This window comes from Balaenoptera musculus, chromosome X (genome assembly GCF_009873245.2).
Source record: "Balaenoptera musculus isolate JJ_BM4_2016_0621 chromosome X, mBalMus1.pri.v3, whole genome shotgun sequence".
NCBI lineage: Eukaryota > Metazoa > Chordata > Mammalia > Artiodactyla > Balaenopteridae > Balaenoptera > Balaenoptera musculus.
The window spans coordinates 38,676,572-38,699,095 of NC_045806.1; the positions used below are offsets into that span (position 1 = coordinate 38,676,572).

The following is a 22,524-nucleotide window of genomic DNA, read 5'->3' on the forward strand; positions in this document are numbered from 1 at the left end:
CTCACCCCACATTCCAGGTTCCAGGGAAGTCACACTGGAAACAGTAATAAAACGTGACTCACCTTGTATTTATCCAACAGGCAGCCATACACTCGGTTCTCTGACAAGCCACCATCTCCGCTGAGAACTGTCCGGTCTGTTATCTGGCCTGGTTGATAGACTCCAGGGGGGCCATACTGGAAGATAAAAATCAAATCAAGATGTAGTGGATGGCCTCTAAACACAGACGTGCTCCTGTTGAGGGACTCAAGCGGGAAGAGGCACCCCGTATGGTTCTTCTCTGCCATCCCGAGGAAGACAGGACACAGACTCCAGCCACCTTTCCCCCTGCTTCCCCACCCGCTGCAGGCTGGTCTACACTCCCCCCCCTCCTTCAAGGCCCTGATAAAGCCCCTGACCTCTCCCATCCTACTGGCCTGTCCCCAGTTCAAACTTCCGTAGCACCTACCTCAGGGTTAAACCACTTTTTGTTGCCCTCTAATTGCTTCATCGGCAGTCATCTTTAAACTCCAAAACGCCCTGATGGAGAAACCCTGCCTTGCCTTCTTTACTTGCTTAGCACCCTGCCTGATCCTGAGCAAGGACGCACTCGTTGGCAGTGGAGTGCAGTCAGCCTCTAACAGAAACTGTGGCCCGGAGCAAGCCAAGGAGGGCACTCCTCAGTTCCACCCCCACTGGAGGTGGTCCAGGCAGGAAATATCTGAACTAACTTATAGAAATTGATAGTGATCCGTTTATCCCATACACATGAGAAATCTGAATCATGCCAGATACGTGTGACATAAAATGTTTAAGTTTCAATGTGTGAACTTATGATGTGTGGGGTGTCAGTAAGCCACGTAACGAAGAAAAAACAGTACGTTTAGATGCAAACTCTCTCTTCGCTGCTTCCTAGCTACAGGACATGGGGCCAGGCATTTATCTTCTCAGGACTTCAGTTGTGTCATCTAACCGCAACAACAGTACTTACTCCTTGCTTTCTCAAAGGATGCTGTGAGTGTCAAGGGAACACCCACTGCTACTGTATCTCTCCCGAGAATGGAAGCTCCACGAAGCAGGATTTTATCCATTTTCTTTCTCACTGTAACCCCAGAGCTGGCACACAACTGACACTTACTAAATATTTGTTGAATGAAAGAATAAATGAAGCAACTGATGTCAAGGAACACTGCAAACGTCAGGTAGTATGTCATTATAATTTTATATTTAGCCTATTTTTCAAAGCCATTCTAAAAACAGGCTTCCCTGGCACCTCCTGGCCACCTGCTGTGCATACGCCCAGAGTTCGCTCTGGGACAAATCCTGCCCCTGCCCCAAGAAGCAACACAGCAGGACTTCTGGCAGGAGACTCAGAGAATCTGGAAGAGTCTCCTGTGATAAGCAAATAACCAGTGGTTGTTTGCATCAGAAATGAGCATTACAGTAATCTTTTCAGTAGCACTAAGAATTAAGTTTCAAAATTCTTTATCCAAATAAGAAATAAAATATAACGTAGAGCTGTGAATAAGCCTTGATACTTTCACGTGTCCTTATAGGTGTTCATAGGTCCTTAGATAGTGCGTTTTACTATATTATCTCATTCAGTCTTTACAGTTATCTCAGGAGGGAAGCCTAGTTAACTGCACTTTAGAGATAGGGAAATACGCTCAGAGAGGTTAATGACTTGCCCAAGGTCACACAGCTGTTAAGTGGCAGACTCACAATTCTAACCCAGGTCTTCTGTCTCTGTGCCATTTCTGCTGCACCCAGGTTACATTAGCTCTCAAATGGCCATAAACATGTGTAGAAATCACTTGGACAACTCTTTTTTAATAGTAAAAATGCAAAAGCTATCATTGTTGCTAGCCAGTGGCTAGTTGGTGACTGGTGGCTACTCTCAGAAGAGTCACTCCTGTGTGTGTGTGTGTGTGTGTGTGTGCGCTTGTGTGTGTGTGTGTGTATTCACAACCCAGACCAATACAGTGGGATCTCCTCAGTAGGCTACAGAGGCCAGAGGCCAGTGCCCTGCCCAAGGCCACGAGCAATCCTTTTACTAGAGAGTCATTTACCTTCATAAGACTCATGGTGAACTCACTGATGAATAGGTAGTTCTCTTGCATTTGACATTTTTCCTTTACTTGCCTCAAGCCCTGAATATTCCAACTCCAATTTGTCATATCCTCTGTATTACTTTCATAGATGTACGTTAATAGAGGGCACAAAGTGAGAGTTTTCTAAACACTTGCACTAACACATGGTGACTTGTCATCACACAGTCATAACACATGACATTCCAGACAGTGAGTGACTAGAGTCTTCAGCCCACCTTAGGCAGCTTCCTCCTCTGGAGGAACGATGACGTAGCATCTCTTCCTGAGTTATGTGGCAATACTCTTTTGATTTCGATGGTATCATCAGACAGAAAGTAATGCAGGATGAGTTCTCTATGGTCCCCAAACACTGAGCCTGAGTCGTCCCACAGGCAGAAGAAACGCAAAACCTTCCTATCACACTCAAGGAACTGTTTCAGAGTGTCGAAGGACTCATAGGGATGTAAGGGTTCCATGCAGTCTAGCTTCTGCCAATGGAGAAAAGGTTAATGAGAGTGGAAGTTTTTCCATAGTTGCTTCTGGGATGCAAGCAATCAAAGAATATAAAGGTATCTTTTCTATAGACTATTCAGTGACATTTTTTCAAATTTCAACTAACAACATACATGATATGCATATAAAACCAGTTTCAACCTTAGAAATACAGACAATCAAGTATTAGGAAGCTTTTCATTATTATTTTAACACACTAAAATATACTTCTATAATGTTTTTGAAAACTGACTTTTCTCAAAGACTTAAAATTCTTGTTTAAGAGCAGACAGAACTAATATATGGTGACAGAAATTAGAACAGTTATTGCCTCTGGGGAGAGGACTGACTGGAAAGGGGGACAAGGGAACTCTCTGGGGTGATGGAAATATTCTCTATCTTGATTTTCGTGTTGGTTACTAAATTGTATACATTTTTAAAAACTTGTCAACGGGTATGCTTAATATTTGTACATCCAAGCCTATGTTAATTATATTTCAACCAAAAAATTCTTTTCACTGAAAACTCATATCTGTATATGCTTCTTACTCAACCAAAGATTTTTGTGAAGGTAAAAGAGAAGAAATATATTCACAGTTTTATTTTGCTCAAAAGCTTTAGATAGTGAAGATCTGAAAGGCCATGGAAACAGGAGCAAAGCAAATGGAGAACTTTCCAATCTGTACAGAACTAATGCGCGGGCTCTGGCCCCCAAATCAGGAAGCACTAGCTCGGCAGTCTTCTCAGCCCAACTCCTCTATTTGCACAGTCTCAGCCCTGTCTTGGAGCAAACCGCCCCCATTCTATCTAATGTAGCCTAATAGGATGGTTATATAAGGAAGTGCTCACTAGCAAGGGAGATGTAGTCCCACATCGGGTTATGTAATCTTACTTGTAAGTTCTCAAAATTTTGCATCTGTCCAGGGCAGTCTAGGTGCAGACTTATCCCAAGACAGTGGGGGAGACATGATGGCCTTTCCAGAGGCTCTTCAGTCTTATCCTTGATATGTAAATGAAATTACGAGATCTCTACTTTCAACGATTGAAAAATCTTTCTTTGGCATTATAAGGCCTCTAAGAAATGCATTATTGATTATATACCATCGAGGCTCTTTTCAGTTCAAGTTAAATTGTTTAATTTTAACTTTACATTTCAAGGCAGCAAACACTGGAGAAGTAAATGCATTAAAGTCAATATAAAAGCCTCTTACTAAACTCCTAATTTTCCACAGATTTCTATATTTATTGAAGAGCTTTCTCCCTGAGGGAATAAATGCTAAAACGATTCTTCCAATCTGAAAGGAAAAACATTTCTTGGCTGTTCTTGGTATTTATTCTTGATTCCTGGAACAAAAGATTATTTTCCTTATAAACTTATGAAATAACACAGTGTTCTAAGTATTTCATATAATGCATCATCATTCACAATAACTATCATATAATACCAGCTGTTAGTGAGTGAATGTAGCCAGATGCAAAGGGTGGTAAATCATATAGATCCATTTCTTTTAGGTTCTCTCTGCTGGTTCTAAAGACTTTTGTATTTATCTAGACTCCTTCTTCTAGGGCATTTGGAAAAAGTAGAAATGAACCCAAGCCATAAATCTCCTTGCATGCCAATACACACAAGTATAATGCCACAGGGATTTCACCTTAGATATGCCAGGATCAACAATATATATTTCTCAGGAGGGTTGTACGCCTACAGCATTAGAGGGTAATTCTGCTGGGGCTAGGAGGCAGGAATAGATGAATGATCCTACATGCAGCTTTTAACAAGAGATCAAAGCAGAATCAAAGGAGATTTTTATTCTAAATTTTATGTTATCTTTCTGCAAAGAAGTTAATTACAAGTTTTAGAAACAATAAAAATGAGACTAATCTATAGGGATAGAAACGAGAACTGTGCTTATCCCTGGGTGGGGAGAAGGACAGATTGCAAAAAGGCATGCGGGAACTTTCTGGGGGGAGGGAAATCTATACCATGATTTTGGATGTGGATTACATGGGTGCATGCATTTGTTAAGACCCATCAAACTGTATACTTAATTTCTGTGTATTTTACTGCGCATAATCATACTTCAATGAAAAGAGAAACAAATGACAAAAATGAAAATCAGGATAAGAAGCAAGAGATTTGAGTTCAAGGCCCAGCAAGAAGATTGGTGAGGTATGTGACCTTCCACATGACACTTGCCCTTTTGGGTATTCAGATTTTTCTGTAAAACATAAAATTTGGGCCAAGGGATCATTTAAAAAAACTTTGGAAAGACTACAGTAATACTACTAACACTGATTCTTTCCTCCCTACACTAGCTGGGGTCAGCCTTCGAAAACAAGCATCCTGTCATCATAGGAGTACGTCGAAATCATGGCCCTCCTCACTCCTGAACACCTCTGCGTCTGATAACACCATAAAGGGAGCTGGGAGTCCCAAGGAAGAAGGAAAAAGGCGTACCCAAAGGGTTCAGTAAATCGGTAGCACAGGAGCAAAGATTTTCCCAGAGTTAGGCAACTAAAATGGGAAAAGAAAAGCCAGGTAAGTGTGGACCCAACTCTTTCACTGTCAGTGACCACAAAGCCAATCACGGCCTCTTAGAAACCGTCCCATGCGGGCAGCTCGCTGAAGACTCCTACTTCCTGGAAGGGAGACTCTCCGTGGAGAGAAGTGGGGGCAGGGGCAGAAAGTGAGCATCTCCTGCACCGAAGCCAACACCCAGCCTTCCCTCCAGCCCAGAGGAAAACAGGACAACTCCAGTGACCATGGCCCCCAAAGTTCTTTCACATCTGCATCAGGAGTACCAATACCCTTTACTGACTTTGAAGGGATTCTCATCTTGAAGATAAGAGTTCATGGATGAATCAACTTACCTCTCTCCGTGTCTTCAGATAAGGATCTTCTGGACACTGTCCCGGGGGGTTTAATCTGACTCTTATTTTCTTCAAAAAGTTTTTTGTGAATGTATCACAGTCATAAATCTTGAATGTCCGACCATGAAAGACAATGTCTATGTTGATGTTAAAATGAGGCACAGTATAAAACTGACCCTCATCAGGAGGCGGGAGAGAAATCCGATGACGCCGGATAAAAATTCCTACGGTGTGAAATAAAACACAATTGTTTCATCGTGTGGCTCACCAGAAAGAGATCACAGTACATCTTTATAACAACCCTGAATGCTTTCCCACCACAGTGAAGCGGGCAAAGGGTTGTTTCTTGGAGAAGTAGCATCAGTATGTTCAAACTCTCAGGGTGCCAGAGGGAGCTGAGACTTCTGAGGCCCAGGGTAATTTGACCAGCCTTGCATGTTGTTAGGGTTGCCTAAGTGGTACTAGGGTTTACTCTATTAAAGTAAACCATAAAGACTAGGGCAGGGGGGAAGGAGGAGGGGGTATGAACAGAGTGACCTAATGTGCCAGACACTACCATCATGTCTTTTCCCAAAACAAGCATGCTCACTTTCACCCACTAGCACTCAATGTGAGCACAGTACGCAAGGAACTAAGACCCTAAAGCAGAGTACTCACAAAAATGCACACTCTTGGTTGAAAAAAGTAAGCTAATAAGCTTCACTATGGTAGATGCTAACACCATGATTTACGGCTTCTATAAGCATGAATGACTTTATGCTGCTTTGAAGCTTCTTGGAATCTTCTTCCCTCTACCAACCTCTTCTCCCTCCTTCTTCCTCTATGGACTCTGTCCACCGCCACCCATCCACTCCCCCAAAGTGAGAGTTATCAGAGGCTTCAAGTTTTAACCAGTGCTCTGGGTTAAAGGTTCTGGATCTCATCCCCTCTTCTACTTCCAACCCTATGATGCCCATTCACTTCTCCTCTTGAGAATATGGACCCAGGGTCCCGAAGTACACCCAAATGGCAATTAGCCACTGGAGGTAAAAAGGTTTGCTAACTAGATGAATGTACCAACTACACCACACCACACCAGCCAACTTACCCAAACACTGCTGAAACCTGTTGTCAAGGAGTGTTTAGGGTTTGAGAGTTTATCCTACTTTCAAGCTAACAAGTTAGCCTGCCACAATTTCATGGATGCTGGTAGAAGACATGAGATGCTTTGGTTAGAGACAAAGGGCAGTTTATTACTCACAGTAATAACAGTAGCCAGAACATCAGCATTTTTGTACCAGTTTCCTGAGCCCCAATTCCCACAGGGTGACACAACAAGGGCCAGGTAACTTCTGCACATGCAGTAGGTTACACGTTATAGGACAGCAACCCTGAGATGAGAGAACCTGAATCTATTATAATGGGCAATAAGCATCCCTGCCTTTTGTCTCAGAGGGAGAAATTACCTTTATTAGACTGGACAGTAAACATGTCTGCCTTTTGTTCTAGAGGGAGACACCACCTCTATGTTCCAAGGCTGTGAGCAAACCTGCACTTTGCTCCAGAAGGAGAGACTATCTTTGTCTTCCAAAGCTGTGTGCTATATAAACATCCTTGAAAAGATAATCCAGAACAAAGAGCAGACAGTGTCTCTGCTTGCAAGATCCACAGAAATGCAAGATACCTGCGGAGAATTGTCTCTCAACCTCTGTAAACTGACTTAAGCCTGAGAATCTACTCCAGGAGCAAAGACAAAAGGAGAAAAGGCAAGCAGAGCAAACTGAGGGTCTAATGGTTCAAGAAAAATTGGCTTGTGTGACCTGTGTATGGAGGCATTTTAGTATAAAGATGTCAAGCAATCTCCTTCACATTTTGTATAACACTGAGAAGGGTGCCTTTTCCCAAAGTCTAGAAATACTTAGAAATTATTCATTCCTTATTCATTAAGGAACAGTTAATGAATATCTTTATGTGCCAGGAACTGTGTTGAGCTCTGTTCCATTATTCTACTAATCATCTTTTCACTCTGTTGAGGGGAAATTAACTAAAATCATTTTCATCTTCTTTTCTTTGTAGCAATTTTTAATTACTCGGTACATTAAATTAAAATAATAAAACTATAAAATTAGAACTGGCCTAGAATATTTTTAAATGTACTACATAAAAGATGATATAATTTTACGGCAAAAAATTATACTTCAATTAGCCCTTAATTCATGCCACTGAAAACAGTATGCAAATTATTTAATGATTCAAGATTAGACATTTAGAACAAATTGCATACTAAACACCCATAAAAGCATGGGCATTTCAGGTATTTTCACGAACCATTATATATCTCTTTAAAAATACTTATATTGTGACAGTTTTTAAAACATATGAAATTTATTCAACAGCCAAGAGCTTCTTTAGGAATTCCATCTATCTTGCATTTGTACTTCACTATAAAAATTCAAATAAGCAAATTAGTGCTGATTTCTGTTCAGTAAGACTTCAAATAGAAATCCTGTATTTTTCTAGGTGGGAAGAACTGGCCCACCCACTGAGCTTTTAAATAGTAATCATCACAATCATCATCATAGCCCTAGGATATGCTTTCATATATTTTTCTCATTTAATCTTCAATAATCCCACCAGGCAGATAATGCATGAAATACAAATATTCAGTTTATGGATGAGAAAACCAAAGCTCAGGATGGCTAAGTGACGTGCCCAAGGTCACGCACTCACAAATGGCACAAAAAGATCTCGAACCTGGGTTTTTCAAGCTGTAAGTAAATACCATTACTTGCCACAGTTTGCACTGAACTGTATCTCACTGTATGACAGCCACAAATTACTTAAGTGAAGGAGGGGAGGGAGTGTCTTAGGCAAAACAGGATAGAGATGGGGAGAAGAGCGGCCAGTCACCGTGAAACAGAGATGATGGAGTTGCTCTTCCAAAAGAACAGCCTCTCTCTTCTCTAAGAGTAAATTTCTGGCGAGGGCCCACTTGCCAGCGGCAGCAATCCCCCGCCAGGGTCAACACCACTGTGTCACCTGTCCCCGCCCCTCCAGGAGCCTGCATATCTGCAACGTCCACACTCTTCCTTATCTTAGGTCCCACACTCCTCTCACTAGATGGTTCTCAGAAGAGGCCAGGGAAGTTCTTTGTGGCAACAGAAGAGAGTCCTGACCATTCATGGATTGCAAAGAGAAGGCAGGTCTAACACTAAACAAGAAAATTTTAATAACGAGAAATCCAAAGTCACAATCCCATGTTAATCAGAAAAGTAACGTGGGCATTTGAAATGTAGTCACACATGAGAGCTTTCAAAAATACATTTGTGGGACCTCTCAACTGTGCCCTTTGGGAATTAAAATTTCTATTTATTGGTATTTGTATGCTTATAGTTTTCCATGATAAATGGCAGAAACTCCACCAGCAGAAGTTTGTTCTGGAATATCAAAGAAATATGCATGATGCCATGTCTTTGGCACACATTGAAGAGCACCCAAGACCATCAAGATATATAAATAAAAATAACATTACAAAATGGAAAAACAACAACAAAAGCACTATATCTGCCCTTGAAATGTTCAGATATTTATCTTCTTAATTGGTCCATAAAGACAATTTGGGCAGATGTCCAGGCATCAGGTGTCTGCTTTTAAGCTCTTCTTTATCTTCATATTTCTCATCTCTCTTTCTTTTTAAAGGCCCTGCTATCTGATTATACTCTGCAAGCTTTAACTTTCTAACACTCCCCTGTGGTTTAGATCAAAATGATGATATATCCATTTATGTTTAATGCGTTTTCATTTCATTCAGTTTGGAATTGCTTTAGATCTTTGCTCATACCACTAAATTTAGTTTTTAGGAATTCACCTTCAAGAACTAAGACTCCAACCTCTTACTTCTATCTTAAGTATGTTTAGTTCATTTTAGTAACACTGCAGACCTAGGGTACATCCAAGTCTAGAGGCAGGTATTTCTTAGGTGAATGAATATACGAGTGGAATTGCCACTTGTCATCATGTGTATCCTAAAAATACTAAGACCATTCACTGTGATCAGCCATGATAGAGTATCTTTTCCTCTTATGTTCACTATCATTCCTTCACTAAAATTACTATTCCATTTCTATTTTTATAAAATGTCATCTTTGTGGAGTTTGATTTAATGAGAATAACTTTTTAAATATAGCTAACTTGACACTTGCCTTGCAGCAAAAGAATAAAAATTTTTGAATTCCATACTTCTGATCCCAGTAAGAAACAATAATCCTATGCATCTCCCCCTACCCACTGAATGAGCCCCAAATGACAGCCTGTTGGGCATTCTGTTCTCTTGCATTACCACCTTCTTGCCTAGTTTTCCTTACACACTCTATGATCTGCTCCCAGTACCTCCCAACTCCTCGCCTCACCACTTTCCTACCTCTTTACCTCATGCTGTTCCTTTTGACTAATGTGCCTTCCTCTTCCAGCTTTATCTGGAGAAACTTTTGAGGTACCACTCAAATGCCTTATTCTCTAATGGATACTGGCGTTTCCTCCTCTGATCCCTCAAAGTACCTCATAGCATTCACGATGACTACACTGTGTTATGGACATTGTCTGTCACATTCCTTTCCTTTTTTCCTCCCTCCCTCCCTTTTTCTTCCTTTCTTCACCAAATTTACTGAGCAGCCATCATGCACCCAGCACCTATCTTCACAGTGACTTACCTCCACTCCTATACTCCACTCTGCTCCATTCAGCGACAGTTCTCCCTGCAAAGTCCACCCTCTGGGGTTGCCAGATTTACCAAACTGACAAGCGAGATGCCTGGTTAAATTTGAATTCCAGATAAACAATGAATAATTTTTAGTATAAGTATGTCCCGTGTAATATTTGGGGCATAGTTATACTAAGAACTACAAATTTAACCAGGTATCCTGTATTTTATCTGGCAACTCTACTACCATCCCACCATTCCACTTTATGGGATGCATACTTATTAGGTATAGCATATGCCCAATATAAATAAATGACTTCTATTTTGTGATTTTATATATATATATATACATATATATAAATATATATATAAATATAAATATATATATATATATATATATATATGTATATATATATATATATATATATATATATATATATATATATATATATGAAATACTACCCCGTTGAGGGGCCAAAGCAAGTCACTAGTGGAGATCAGTATTCTTAACCAAGGATGCACTGAAAATCAAGTAGGAGCCATTTCTTTTTCTTTCTTTCTTTCTTTCTTTTTTTTTTTGGCCGCACCTCACAGCATGTGGGATCTTAGTTCCCTGGGATCAAACCCAGGCCCCCTGCATTGGGAGCATGGAGTCTTAACCACTGGAGTCTTAACCACTGGACTGCCAGGGAAGTCCCAGAAGCCATTTCTTGACCCCAGGCCTACAGAATCAGAAATTCTGCGGGTGGGCCAGGAGATTCTGATGATTGCTCTGCGCTGAGAACAACTGGTACAGACCTTACCAGAAAATCATGGCATGTTTCTAACGGTTGTCCTTTCTTTAGTATAGCTTAGTTGGGACTTGGCAGCATTTGACAAACAGTTGTTCTGTTAGACAATCGGAGGTAAAACTACTAGGATTAACCTCTGACCTTCTTGGCTTGGCATAACATCGTTTTAACTATATTCCAGCAGAACAGCAACAAATTCTATGAATATAACACATCTAACCTAAAAGAGAATGATGTCCTGGCAAGAAAGGAAAGCAAGCCTCGACATGCATCAGTGACTTGACTTTTCACACACATATATCTCTCTGCCAACGAGGATTCGTGAATATGTTGTTCTGACGAGAAGCTACACAAAACTGAATGCCTATTTTGACACCACGCTAAGGGATGCCTCTTTTATTTCTGGCTTATTCCAAACTCCCCCTCCCTAAAAAAATTACATGATAGGAGAGGCAACTAAGAAGGGAGGCTATAATTCATCCAGGTGCACTAATTTCTGAATGGTCAGCTCTACAAAAAAAAACAGGTGCATCTGACCTTCCAGTTCATTGGGAAAATATCAAAACCCTGTGGAAGTAACAGGAGCACCATCAGTGCCCAGCACCTAAATGTGACCCCCTAACCCCTTCTGAGGGCCCACAGGCACGTGAAAAGCAGTCCCAGGCCACTCAAGACACAACTGAGTGTCCCCATCCCACTGAGGTCTGAGCCCTTGGCTCAGTAAGCTCATTTCTTTTTTCCCAATCGTTTAATTTAGGAAAGCCTGAAGAAGGCATTTCAATGAATTTCCAAAGTTTCCTCTGTCCTAACAGACCTTCCTTAACAAGAATCATCATATTAATTAATTAATTAATATTTCAAGAGAGACCGGTTTCTCTCTAAACAAAACTTGATGATAGAGTGGTTATTTGTGTTTGCTTTCCACAGGAACTGCTAGAGCCCGCCAAGTATCTCCACTCTGCTGACAAATTCAGTCTCATTACATATCGTGATTACTAATGTATTCTGTACATACCCCTTGAGCTGCGTCTCACTCAGGGAAATGTCCTGATCAGAGTGAGCCCATCAGAAATTCTGAAAATTTCAAAAGAGACTTTAAAATTGTCTTCTCCTAAGGCTTTTTTTCCCCCTGAGTCTTTATGAATAACATTCCCTCCTACTTACATAAAAATTATTTTCAAGTAAATCATTGTAACTATCTTCAATTTCCCTTTGGAATCTGCCTATGTGAGATTTGAAATCAAGAGGCTGAGAGAATCGAAAAGTCTTAATAAAAGCCTTTCCAAGATCCTCATAGAGGATGCATTTCATTTTTCCTCTTGGAGTTTAATAAAACTAAGATTCACTGGACAGGGGCCAGTGAGCTACGGGAATATGAACTTTTGCCTTAAAAGTAATAAAAATAAAAACATAATGCAAGTCACTAATGCAGGTTCAGGATGTCGTATGACCTCCAGTCCATCACTTGTGTAAATCTGATGTCATGTGGGGAAGGTAATCAAAAAATAAGCAAAGCTTAGTTAGGGAATATCAGAGTAAAGCATTTAAGTGAAAATGTATAAAAAAATATTTTTTTGCTAAAGCAGTAATGTCACTTACCTAACCAAATGCACTTAGGCAAAACAGATGTTCATAGAAATTAAAAGTTGTCAATTTTCTTAATGTTTTGAAATAATTCTTTAAACATTTTCTAATACATTACTGTCAATATTTAAGAACTGCATTATATATGTTTAAAATGACCCTAAAGAGTATAAAGACCTACAAATATCATATGATACTGCTTATATGTGGAATCTTAAAAAATGGTACAAATGAACTTATTTACAAAACAGAAATAAAGTCACAGATATAGAAAACAATCTTATGGTTAGCAGCGGGGAAAGGGGGGGAAGGGATAAATTGGGAGATTGGGATTGACATATTGACAATATTGACATACTGACATATACACACTACTATATATAAAAGAGATAACTAATAAGGACCTACTGTACAGCACAGGGAACTCTACTCAATACTCCCATGTAATGTAATGACCTACATGGGAAAAGAATCTACAAAAGAGTGGATATATGTATATGTATAACTGATTCACTTTGCTGTATACCTGAAACTAACACAACATTGTAAATCAACTATACTCCAATAGAAACTTTTTTAAAAGAGTATAAAGACCTCTTGTCCCTTTACAAAATAAAATATCACACTTCCAACTTTAAAAGTTTGTGAAAATCTTTTCTTAAATATCAAAGCATTTCCATATTTCCTAAAAGATTTATCATTAAGCCACAAATTCTCCAAATAAAAGCCAGGGAGTAGATATTGTATCAGCTGGAACACAAAGAATCATGAGGACAGTTCATATTGCCTCCCCATACCAATCCTCACCTGCTCCCTCCACCAGTAAAACCAAGCACAACACTAAATCAAATCTTCTTCCTCTTTCCACCACCTCAACAGTGGCTCTCTCCCAATGTGGTACAATAGCCTGATTCTGCTCATGATCTGGGCACCCCTGATTCCCAATCCACAACTCCAGTGTTGACTTTTTTCCTGAAAACACATCCTAAGGTTCCACCTGCCTTGTGGGCAACACCATACAGATGTTCTAACACAACTTGAAAAGCCTCATGACCCAAACACACCCCAGCTCCAACTCCAATGCCGCTCCTTGCTCCATGTTCCTGGGCTCTATTCATGCATCACCATCCTCTCAACCACAGCATGAGCTCTGAGACAATCGGTTAAGATTCAGATGGAGCAAATTACTTCTCTAAGCCTGTTTCCTTTCTGTAAAAGCTGATGATAACCTACTTTAGATGGTCACTGGGGTGATTAAATGAGATAATGATAAAGTAGGTACCTTATCATTAGATATTCCCCTTCCTCACTCTCTATATTTAATCGCTGGCCAAGGCCTATTAACTGCCAATCAAATGTGTCTACAATCTTTCCCCTATGTTCTCTTCCTACCATCATTGTCCTGGTTTGGATACTCAGCACTTCTACCCTGAACAACTGCAAAACTCCTGGACTAGTCACCTTGCTCCCTTTCCTCTCCAACCTGCTTGCCTACAAGCTCCATGAGATAGGGATATAATGAGTCTTATTCCTTTTGTCCATTTTCCCAAAACCCAGCACAGTGCCTAGCATGGAGTAGACACTCAACAAACACTTCATGACAATGCTGACTGGCTCCAAATTAATCGTCCAGACATAACGAAGCCATGCTCTAAGAACAATCTCAATCTCATGAGCACTGAAGGAAGTCCTTCGCATACTGACTCGTCATAACATTACGCTCAGAGGCCTATGGTCCTAAAACTTCTCTGTTTCTCCCCCATGGAACCCATGGTGGTATATCAATATGGAGGCACTGGGCCCAGATAAGTAGTTAGTAAGCAAAAAGTTTATTCAACATAGGCAGAAAATCATAAGATGTGTTAAATAACGATAATTTGATAGTAAGTAGAGCATGTATATGTTAAACACAGAAAGAAAGGGATGGAAGGACCAAGAGACAACTACTTTTCAGTATGTATTAAATATACATGAGGTACCTGGGCTCTGAATATTCACGATACACTAAATATACAAGAGGCACTAAATATTCATGGCCACTCAATATTCATGAGGCCTTAATTTGGCCACTCATTCATTGGTGACACCCATTCTAGCCCCATGTGTCCTTTGCCCAAGAAACACAAATAAAACCCATGACTATTCAGCAGGCCGACTGGCAAGCTACAGCTGTGGCCAGGCCCACTTGTCCCTACAGCTTTCCAACAGAGTAAGTGTGTGCCATTAGCCTAAGGTCCCTTCTGTCTGTGGTCTTCCTTGAACTTTAACTCTGGTCTCCAAACCATACTATCGTCAGAAAAGCCTGATGCAACAGAAAAAGAGAGAGAGGACCATTGCTTACCCCAGGATTCGGGCAGGGTGGTCCTTCCACCCACTTGTACCTTGTCCTAAGTATGTGAACCTCTCTGCCAAAAAATTATTCCTCTTACTGACCTGAGTTCTGACCCCCTAGGTCCTGTCCTTGAGGATATAGAAAATTAGGTCACCCCTCCCCCACGTGACAGCCCTTTAGATTCCTTAAGACATTTATCAGGCACACCCGAGTCTTCCCTTTACAGACAAATAGCCCTTTTCACTATTCTCCCTTACACATGATAAATTTTCAGTCCTTTCACCAACATGGCTGCTGTCGCTTGAAGGCATCCAGAACTTGGCATTGTCCAAAGTAAAGGACTTACAGCACACACAGAAGAAATCAATTACCTCCCTTGACCTCTGCCATGCTTCTACTAATGCAACCTAGGATTAGCTTCTCTGCTGGCCACGTCGCAGAGCTAACCCTTGTCTGGCTGAAGTGGAGTATGGGTAAAGATGACTGGCATATGTGGGGCGAAGGAGCAATGGCCCTCTCTTGAAGCACTATGAAAGCCTGTAGTTAATAGGTATGAAGATGAAGAGAGAGTGGCTGAAGCAAACAGCAGTGAATTCAAGAAAGGAGAGAGAAGCCCAATCTGGAAGTGGCAGTGGAGACCGGTCTTCTCTCTACCCCTGAGGGTGTTATGAAGGAAGTAATGTGGTCATAGCAAAAAGACAAAAAAGAGTTTGAAGAAAAAAGTCAAAGACACAGGAGAGTTTGCTCATACTAGAGCAGCATGTGAAAGATACAGGGATGACACAGAAGAGTGAGTGAAATGGCCAGTGTTGAGGTGTGGAGGGTAGAAAGCTGATAAGTCAGCATCAATAACTACAAGCTATCAGCGTGTTTACATTCACCATTGCCAACAAGTTAGATACCTACGCAGTAGCATGGGGTCTTTTAAAAATCGAGAGAAAGATAGTATATAAAGGCAGTAGTTAGAAGTGAAAGAACCATAACTCTGCTTTAAATAGATACCTTGAGGCAGTCCGCTATTTTTCAATGCTGGTTCATTTACTTGAATTGTGTCATCTTCAAGGTAGAAGTAGATTTTATAGCATCTTATTCTATAGTTTTCCTGAATTTTATCAGGTACTTCATCTTCTAAATAGGCATCAAAAGATAATACCTGTTGGAATCATAATTAGAAACTAAGAAATGAAAAAAATTCAGCAAACTTAAAATCAATAAAGCTACTGCCTGTATACTTTTTGTTAACGTAAAGAAAAAATTTGAGGAAATTTTTGCAAGAAGACATTCTACACATCAGCTATGAGAATGGATATACAGTCTAGGTTACAGTATATAAAGATTATTTTATATTTTCATCACTGTCTGGTTAGAATGAGGAAATGATATTCAAGCAATAAATCCATCATTCAGCTCCACCATAAATTGAACTAGCGTCTGTCTTTGGAATTTCACAGTGGGATTCCATGTGTATGTGCTACAGACAAAATAATATTCTTTCCCACAAGACGAATATAAGAAGTTTTGTCATTTTTTTCTCATTAAAAATACCACAAAGCTACCTTGGTTCTAGGATAAAATTATTCTCATCTCTGGTCCTGCTGATTGCTTGCCTTGAGGCAACTCAAACAGGCGGAGCTGAAATTCTTCCAATGCACTGGAGACCCCACCCTACACTTCTTCAGGAACCTCAAAGAGCCTAGCTCAATGCTAGATCCAGCCTCATCTTATTGTGTGTGTCGGGGTGGGGGTGGGGGGTAGACATGGGTAGGAGAGGTGGATTCTAAAGCAGTTACGGTAAAAATCAGAGAAAGTCAAAAATACCCTTGAAAATTCCTTAACTACTTTGGAAAACTGTGCCTCTCAGTAAGTACAACACAGCCCGTTTTTCTCCCATGTTGAAGCAGAAGACTGACTGCCTCTTCAGTTGAAGACCAGTTGAAATAGCTTCCTTAGGTTTAGGTGCCATGTTGTACGAATAATACATACCTTTCACCATTAGAATCACTCTCAACACAACGACCTGCTTACACACACTAAGAAAGACGTGGTAATTGAGGACAATTGAAGGAACAGTAGATTCAGGCTACCATTTCAAGCTTGGCCTGGGGCACAAGCTCCTTCAGAGCTCCATTTTAATACTTCCTTTGCTCTCATTTTTGTTCAATTTTTATAATTAAAGTTGCAAAAGTTAAGTGTACATCTGTTGTAACACCAAGTTAATTCAACATAGACAATATATATGTGAGTGAGGCTGTTAGGCGCAATCTAACCTCTAGGGGTGGTCAGTTACCCTAATTAGGAATATATGCTCCAGGATTGTTTGGCAAATTTCTATCAGAAGCCCATGCTTCAGAAGTGGCTGACAAAATGCCTCAGTAGTTTATCTCTGATCAACAGAAGAGGCTTTGCTAATCACCATAAAGAATATTAGAAATGAGTTTTAGCTAGTGAAATAATTGTATTCAAAATGAATGGATCAGTTACAAATATTGACCAGCCACTGTCTTTACCAGAACAGGTTCTAGGAATCTAGTGAGCCCAGAGATCTATACCTTCAAAATGGCACCTTTGTCTTCATTCCAAAACGGTCCTATGTTCAGCTGCTTTCTTGGGGAATTTATCTGGGCTGATTCCAGTTAGAAAGTTAGCTAAACTCACTACTAGAATGTTGTCACATTTGTGTTGAGTGAACATTTCCGGTAAGATGCTGTTGGATGGGTACAGGGTTTCCTTCTGGGGTGATGAAAATGTCTTGGAACTAAATAGAGGTGATGGTTGTACAACACTGTGAATATATTAGATGCCACTGAACTGCACGCTTTAAAATGCCTAAGGGTTAATTTTATGTTATGTAAATTTTACCTCAATTTTTAAAAAAAGATGTGGGATGCCGAATTATATTGAACACTAAAATAGTAAACGTTATGTTATATGAATACTGTCTCAATTTTTTTAAAGTAGGGGGGGAAAAGATGTTGTTGGAACACCTAAAAGGACAAGAGAGCTGGGGTTCCATCAAGCTTTCAGTAGAGGAAGTGAGGAAGAGCAAAATATGCCACCCTAGAAGGTGCCACTTTACAATGTGGATTATTTTGAGCTGAAGACAGAGCCCAGCAGACCCAGGAAGAACTTTTTACCTCTCCCTTAACTGCCTAAAAGGACTTAGACACGAAACCTGCACCAGGAAGAGAGCTACTACCAGAGAAAACTTATTTATATCAGAAAGCCTTATCAGCATGGCATGGCAAACATTTGTTTACCAAACACTTGCTCTTCTCATTTTCCTGTGAATGATCTTTGAAGCCCCAGACCTCTACCCCCGTCTACTTAGCTCAGGATGGTATATAAGCATCAAGTACCCGACTGCCAAAGAGTCTCATATTTTTATGGGGCTCCGATATGTACAAAATTTCCTTTTCTTCCATTAATCTGTATTATGTTAATTTAACTATTAGTCCAGAGAAAGAATCTAGAAGGGAAGAAGGGAAAAGTTTTCTGCTCCTACAGTAATATTCAATCTGAAACTTTTTTTCTTTGTAATTGGGTAGGAAAGTGTAGAGAGACTATTCACACCCCACCTACCTCTATGTATTGAATGCTACTGGTATAAATTTGTGCATGACCGAACTGCCAGAGATCAGCTGACAATATTGCCAAGCATATAATCATTAAATATTTATCAAGCAAATGATGCACTGAAAGAGAATAAACGATGCTCAGTGGAAACAAAGAGAAAGAAAGACATGATTTTAGGTTGGACTTCAATATTTCTAGAAGAGGGACAGACTGATATTTCATGTTCTGGTCCCCTGAGAATACAGGGCTGACGAACTCCAGCATGAAAGGTAGAGAGCAAGTCAGAGCAGTAGAGATGGAAAGGTAGAAAAAGAAGAGGGAGAGGAAACTGTAAAATGTAGCAAAATGGCATTTGAGGGAAGAGATACCAAATAGATTAAAAGTGATCTCACAAAGGTGAAAGACCTAATTGCAATGGAACTTGATGTACCAGAGAATCCAGAGAGAACAATCTAAAATAAAAACTGTGAGAAATGAAAATTTATAGAAACATAATTATGATACAAGGTTTCATCATAATTTATGATGTCAAGCAGAGACTAGATAAATAAGGTCCTAGAGGATGTAATTGGCTGTAATTTTCTTGAAAACAGAATGTAAATGCCATTTGGCAGGTTGTGTGATCTTCCATTCCCCACAGGCCTCTACAAGCCCTGTATTATATGAGGTTACCTGCCTGATCCCCAAGGCATTCAGATTTTTGATGCTAGCCAAGAGGATATAAAATCTGAAATCAATTAGCTTTAAATACTAGATATGTGATATTTCCTCATATAATGGAAAAAAATTTAATGTTAATATTTCTGAAATCAGATTCTTCTTACAATTAAAGCCAAAGGAAACTCAAAGCAGTCAGGAATGCATTTTAACGAGGAACATAGATGTAACTTGATGTAAGGTGTAAATTTAGCCTTGTGGGGAAGGAGTTAGTTCTGTTTTCATGTCAACTGAGTTCTCTGCTTTGCACTGCATATCCCAAATAGCTGGATTTTAACATCAATCTGGAATCCTAATTTTCACTTAAAATGTTTTCAAAATGTTACTGTCTGATGTAGCATTGACATAAAAATGCTAGAAGATTGTCCATCGTGTGCTAGGCAATGCAATCATAAGGCAAAAACAAAAGTCTAATCTCTCAGAATAAATCACAGAATTTTAAAAGATCGTGAAGCTGGTATGACCAATGCATGAGTCATAAAGACTATTACTCAGGAACCAAACATCTGAGTGTCAAAAGCTTACAGGTGAATTCCTAGATAAGCTGTTAGGAAAGAAAGAAGCACCAGTAATGTTCAATAAGGCTCAACGTTTTATAAAGAGATCAACATCATAAGTCTAAGTTTAAAATGTTTATGTTCTATTTAATGAAAAAGGCTCAGATGTAAATTGCAAGGTACTAAACAAAAAGGTACATAATAGTAAGGATAAATGCATGCTATCATAGGTTAGTTAGCAGACAATAAAAATTTGTGTACATTTAATGCAGTGTTGTTTATTCTTCTGGAAAAAGATGTTATTATTATTTTTTTTGATGTGGACCATTTTTAAACTCTTTATTGAATTTGTTACAATACTGCTTCTGTTTTATGTTTTGGTTTTCTGGCCATGAGGCATGTGGGATCTTAGTTCCCCGACCAGGGATCGAACCTGCACCCCCTGCATTGGAAGGTGAAGTCTTAACCACTGGACCACCAGGGAAGTCCCCAAGCTGTTATTAAATCAATGGTTTCTCTTATGACTATGGAATCTCAGAATTAAGGAAATAAACTATAATGAATTTTGTATTGCATATAGAGGATGGCTCCTTTATACATGACAATGGTATATTTTAAGAAATTTATCATATGTGAAGGGCAGCACAATATAACACCCCAAAATATGCTTCTTTGGCATAAGAATTATCTTGAGCTGATCATTTTTAAGAAACAGCTGAGAAAGAAGAAGTTCTGAAATGTGAGTAAAAGTTATCCTTTTGTAAGAGACTTTTACATTTATAACGGAAATCTCCATCGGTAAGGGTTTCTCCCTCTCTGTGCCAGAAAAAGGAAGATAACTATATCTCTAGAAATGCATCAATGGAGAAAGCATGAACTTAAATCTGCATAACTGTACCGACCTTTACTGTGCTTTGCCTGATAACCTCCCATAACTGGCTCCCCCTACCCCGAACATCTTTTGCCTTTAGCTGGAACTAGTATTTAAGGTGGTGGCTTGGGATATTTGGGAGAGTTACTCAGTTTTCCTGGTATCTCCCACGTATACAGGAGGTAAACATGCTATTAAACTTGTTTGTTTTTCTCCTGTTAAGCTGTCTTTCATTACAGGGGGCATCTCAGCCAAAAACCTAGAAGGGTAAAAGGAAAATTATTTTCCTTCCCTACATAGGCTAATTTACAAAAAAAAATATTTTTTAAATAAATTTAAACTACAGAAATCATAACCATCAATCACAAGCAATACAACTAAAAATGTATCATGTAACTATAAACAAATATTGTCACCCCTAATAATTATTGTGAGGAGAGTAAATTTTAAAATACAAAAAATAAGTAGAGAATTTAATAAAATTTAAAGAGGTATAAACCTATAAGATACAAGCAAATCTGTAATCTTAGGTAAATTACTGGATTTAGATTATAACATATGAGAATTTAGAGTTAAAGACAGCCAACGCAGGTAAATGTACTAACTCAGTGATTCTCAGCCTTCTAGGCTTCTCATTAGGAACTTAAAAAACAAAAAAAACCATACCCAAGCCTAAATAAATTAAATAGGAATCTTGGAGGCAGTTAAGAGGGGCATTAGTATTTTTTTTAAAGCTCCACAAGTAATTCTGAAATGCAGTCACAGTGAGCAATGGATTGAACAAAAATTTTTGAAAGTGCAAAAATTTGTCATAAGGAAAACAAGTCTAAAGCAAAAAAGGATAAAAGCACAAATAGATAAATTTGAAAGGAGAAAAACAACTGCAATAAATAAATCCAAGAGTTTTTATTAATAAATAAAATAGGTAAGATTCTAGCGTTGGGGAGGGAAAAAAACTTTCCTCTACCCTTCTAGGTTCTTCTGACTGGTCTAACGAATTAAACTGACATGAGACAGATTAACAGGAGAAAAACCAAATTTCATTATGTACGTATAGGGGCTCCGTAAGAATATGAAGCCCGAAGACAAGTTAGGCAATTGAAGCTTATATGCCATCTGAGAGAAGGGGAAGGGGGTAGGAGTTTGCGACTTCAAAGGGGAGGAAGGCAATTCACAAGAAGGTGAAAAAAAGCAAATGTTTGGTAAACAAACGTTTGCTGGGCCATACAGAAGCAATGGGAGAAAGAGAGGAATTTTAACCGACACTTTGCTAGGTTCCTCCCTGTCTCCCTTCATGGAACAGGTCCTGTATCTAAATTCTTTTAGGCAGTTAGGGAGAAAGTCAAAGGTTCTTCCTTAGTCTTTTCGGCCTTGATTGTTTTCAGCTCAGGATAATCCACGTGCCTAAAAGACACTATTTGGGGTGGCAAATTTTGCTCCCCTGCACTAGCAAAGATAATCAAAGAATGTAAATAAATAAAATCAGAAATGAGATAGTGCACAACATAGAGAAGTAATAAATTATAAGATGTAAGTTATCTTATTATAATAAATTATTCAAGCTTTTATGAACATAAATTTTAAAACCACAATTAAATAAGTGATTTTCTGTAAGAATTGTGAAGTATCAAAACACAATGAATAAACTAATAACCAAGTAAGAAGCAAAAAAATTACCAAAGTATTGCCCCAACAAAGGCTCCAACCAGGATGATTTACTAATAGATTCTTTCAAGCTTTCAAGGAAAAGAAAAGCACCACTTTATATAACTCCCCCAGGATACCAAAAAAGATGGAAAGCTACAAAGGTGAATTCCAATGCCTAATACACAAGGTATTAAAAAAAAAAGAAAAAGAAAACTATGGAGCAATAGTTTTCACCCTGGCTTCACATTAGAATCACCTGTACAGCTTTATAAAATCATGATGTTTGGGCCACATCCACACCTATACACACCCACACACAATGAAATCAGAATCCCTCAGGTCGGGCCCAGGTATCAGTGATTTTAAAGCTCCCCAAGTGATTACAATGTGCAAGCCTAGGTT

The 22,524-nt window shown here is 39.3% G+C and overlaps 1 protein-coding gene across 1 annotated transcript in view; it reads right to left on the reverse strand.

The window, feature by feature from the left end:
• Nucleotides 1–22,524, reverse strand: part of EFHC2 (EF-hand domain containing 2) — a 178,059-nt gene that overhangs the window by 103,007 nt on the left and 52,528 nt on the right. The window contains 4 exon segments of the mRNA XM_036839265.1: nucleotides 63–176; nucleotides 2,306–2,557; nucleotides 5,433–5,656; nucleotides 15,820–15,970. Of these exon segments, the coding sequence (XP_036695160.1) occupies nucleotides 63–176; nucleotides 2,306–2,557; nucleotides 5,433–5,656; nucleotides 15,820–15,970 (741 nt within the window).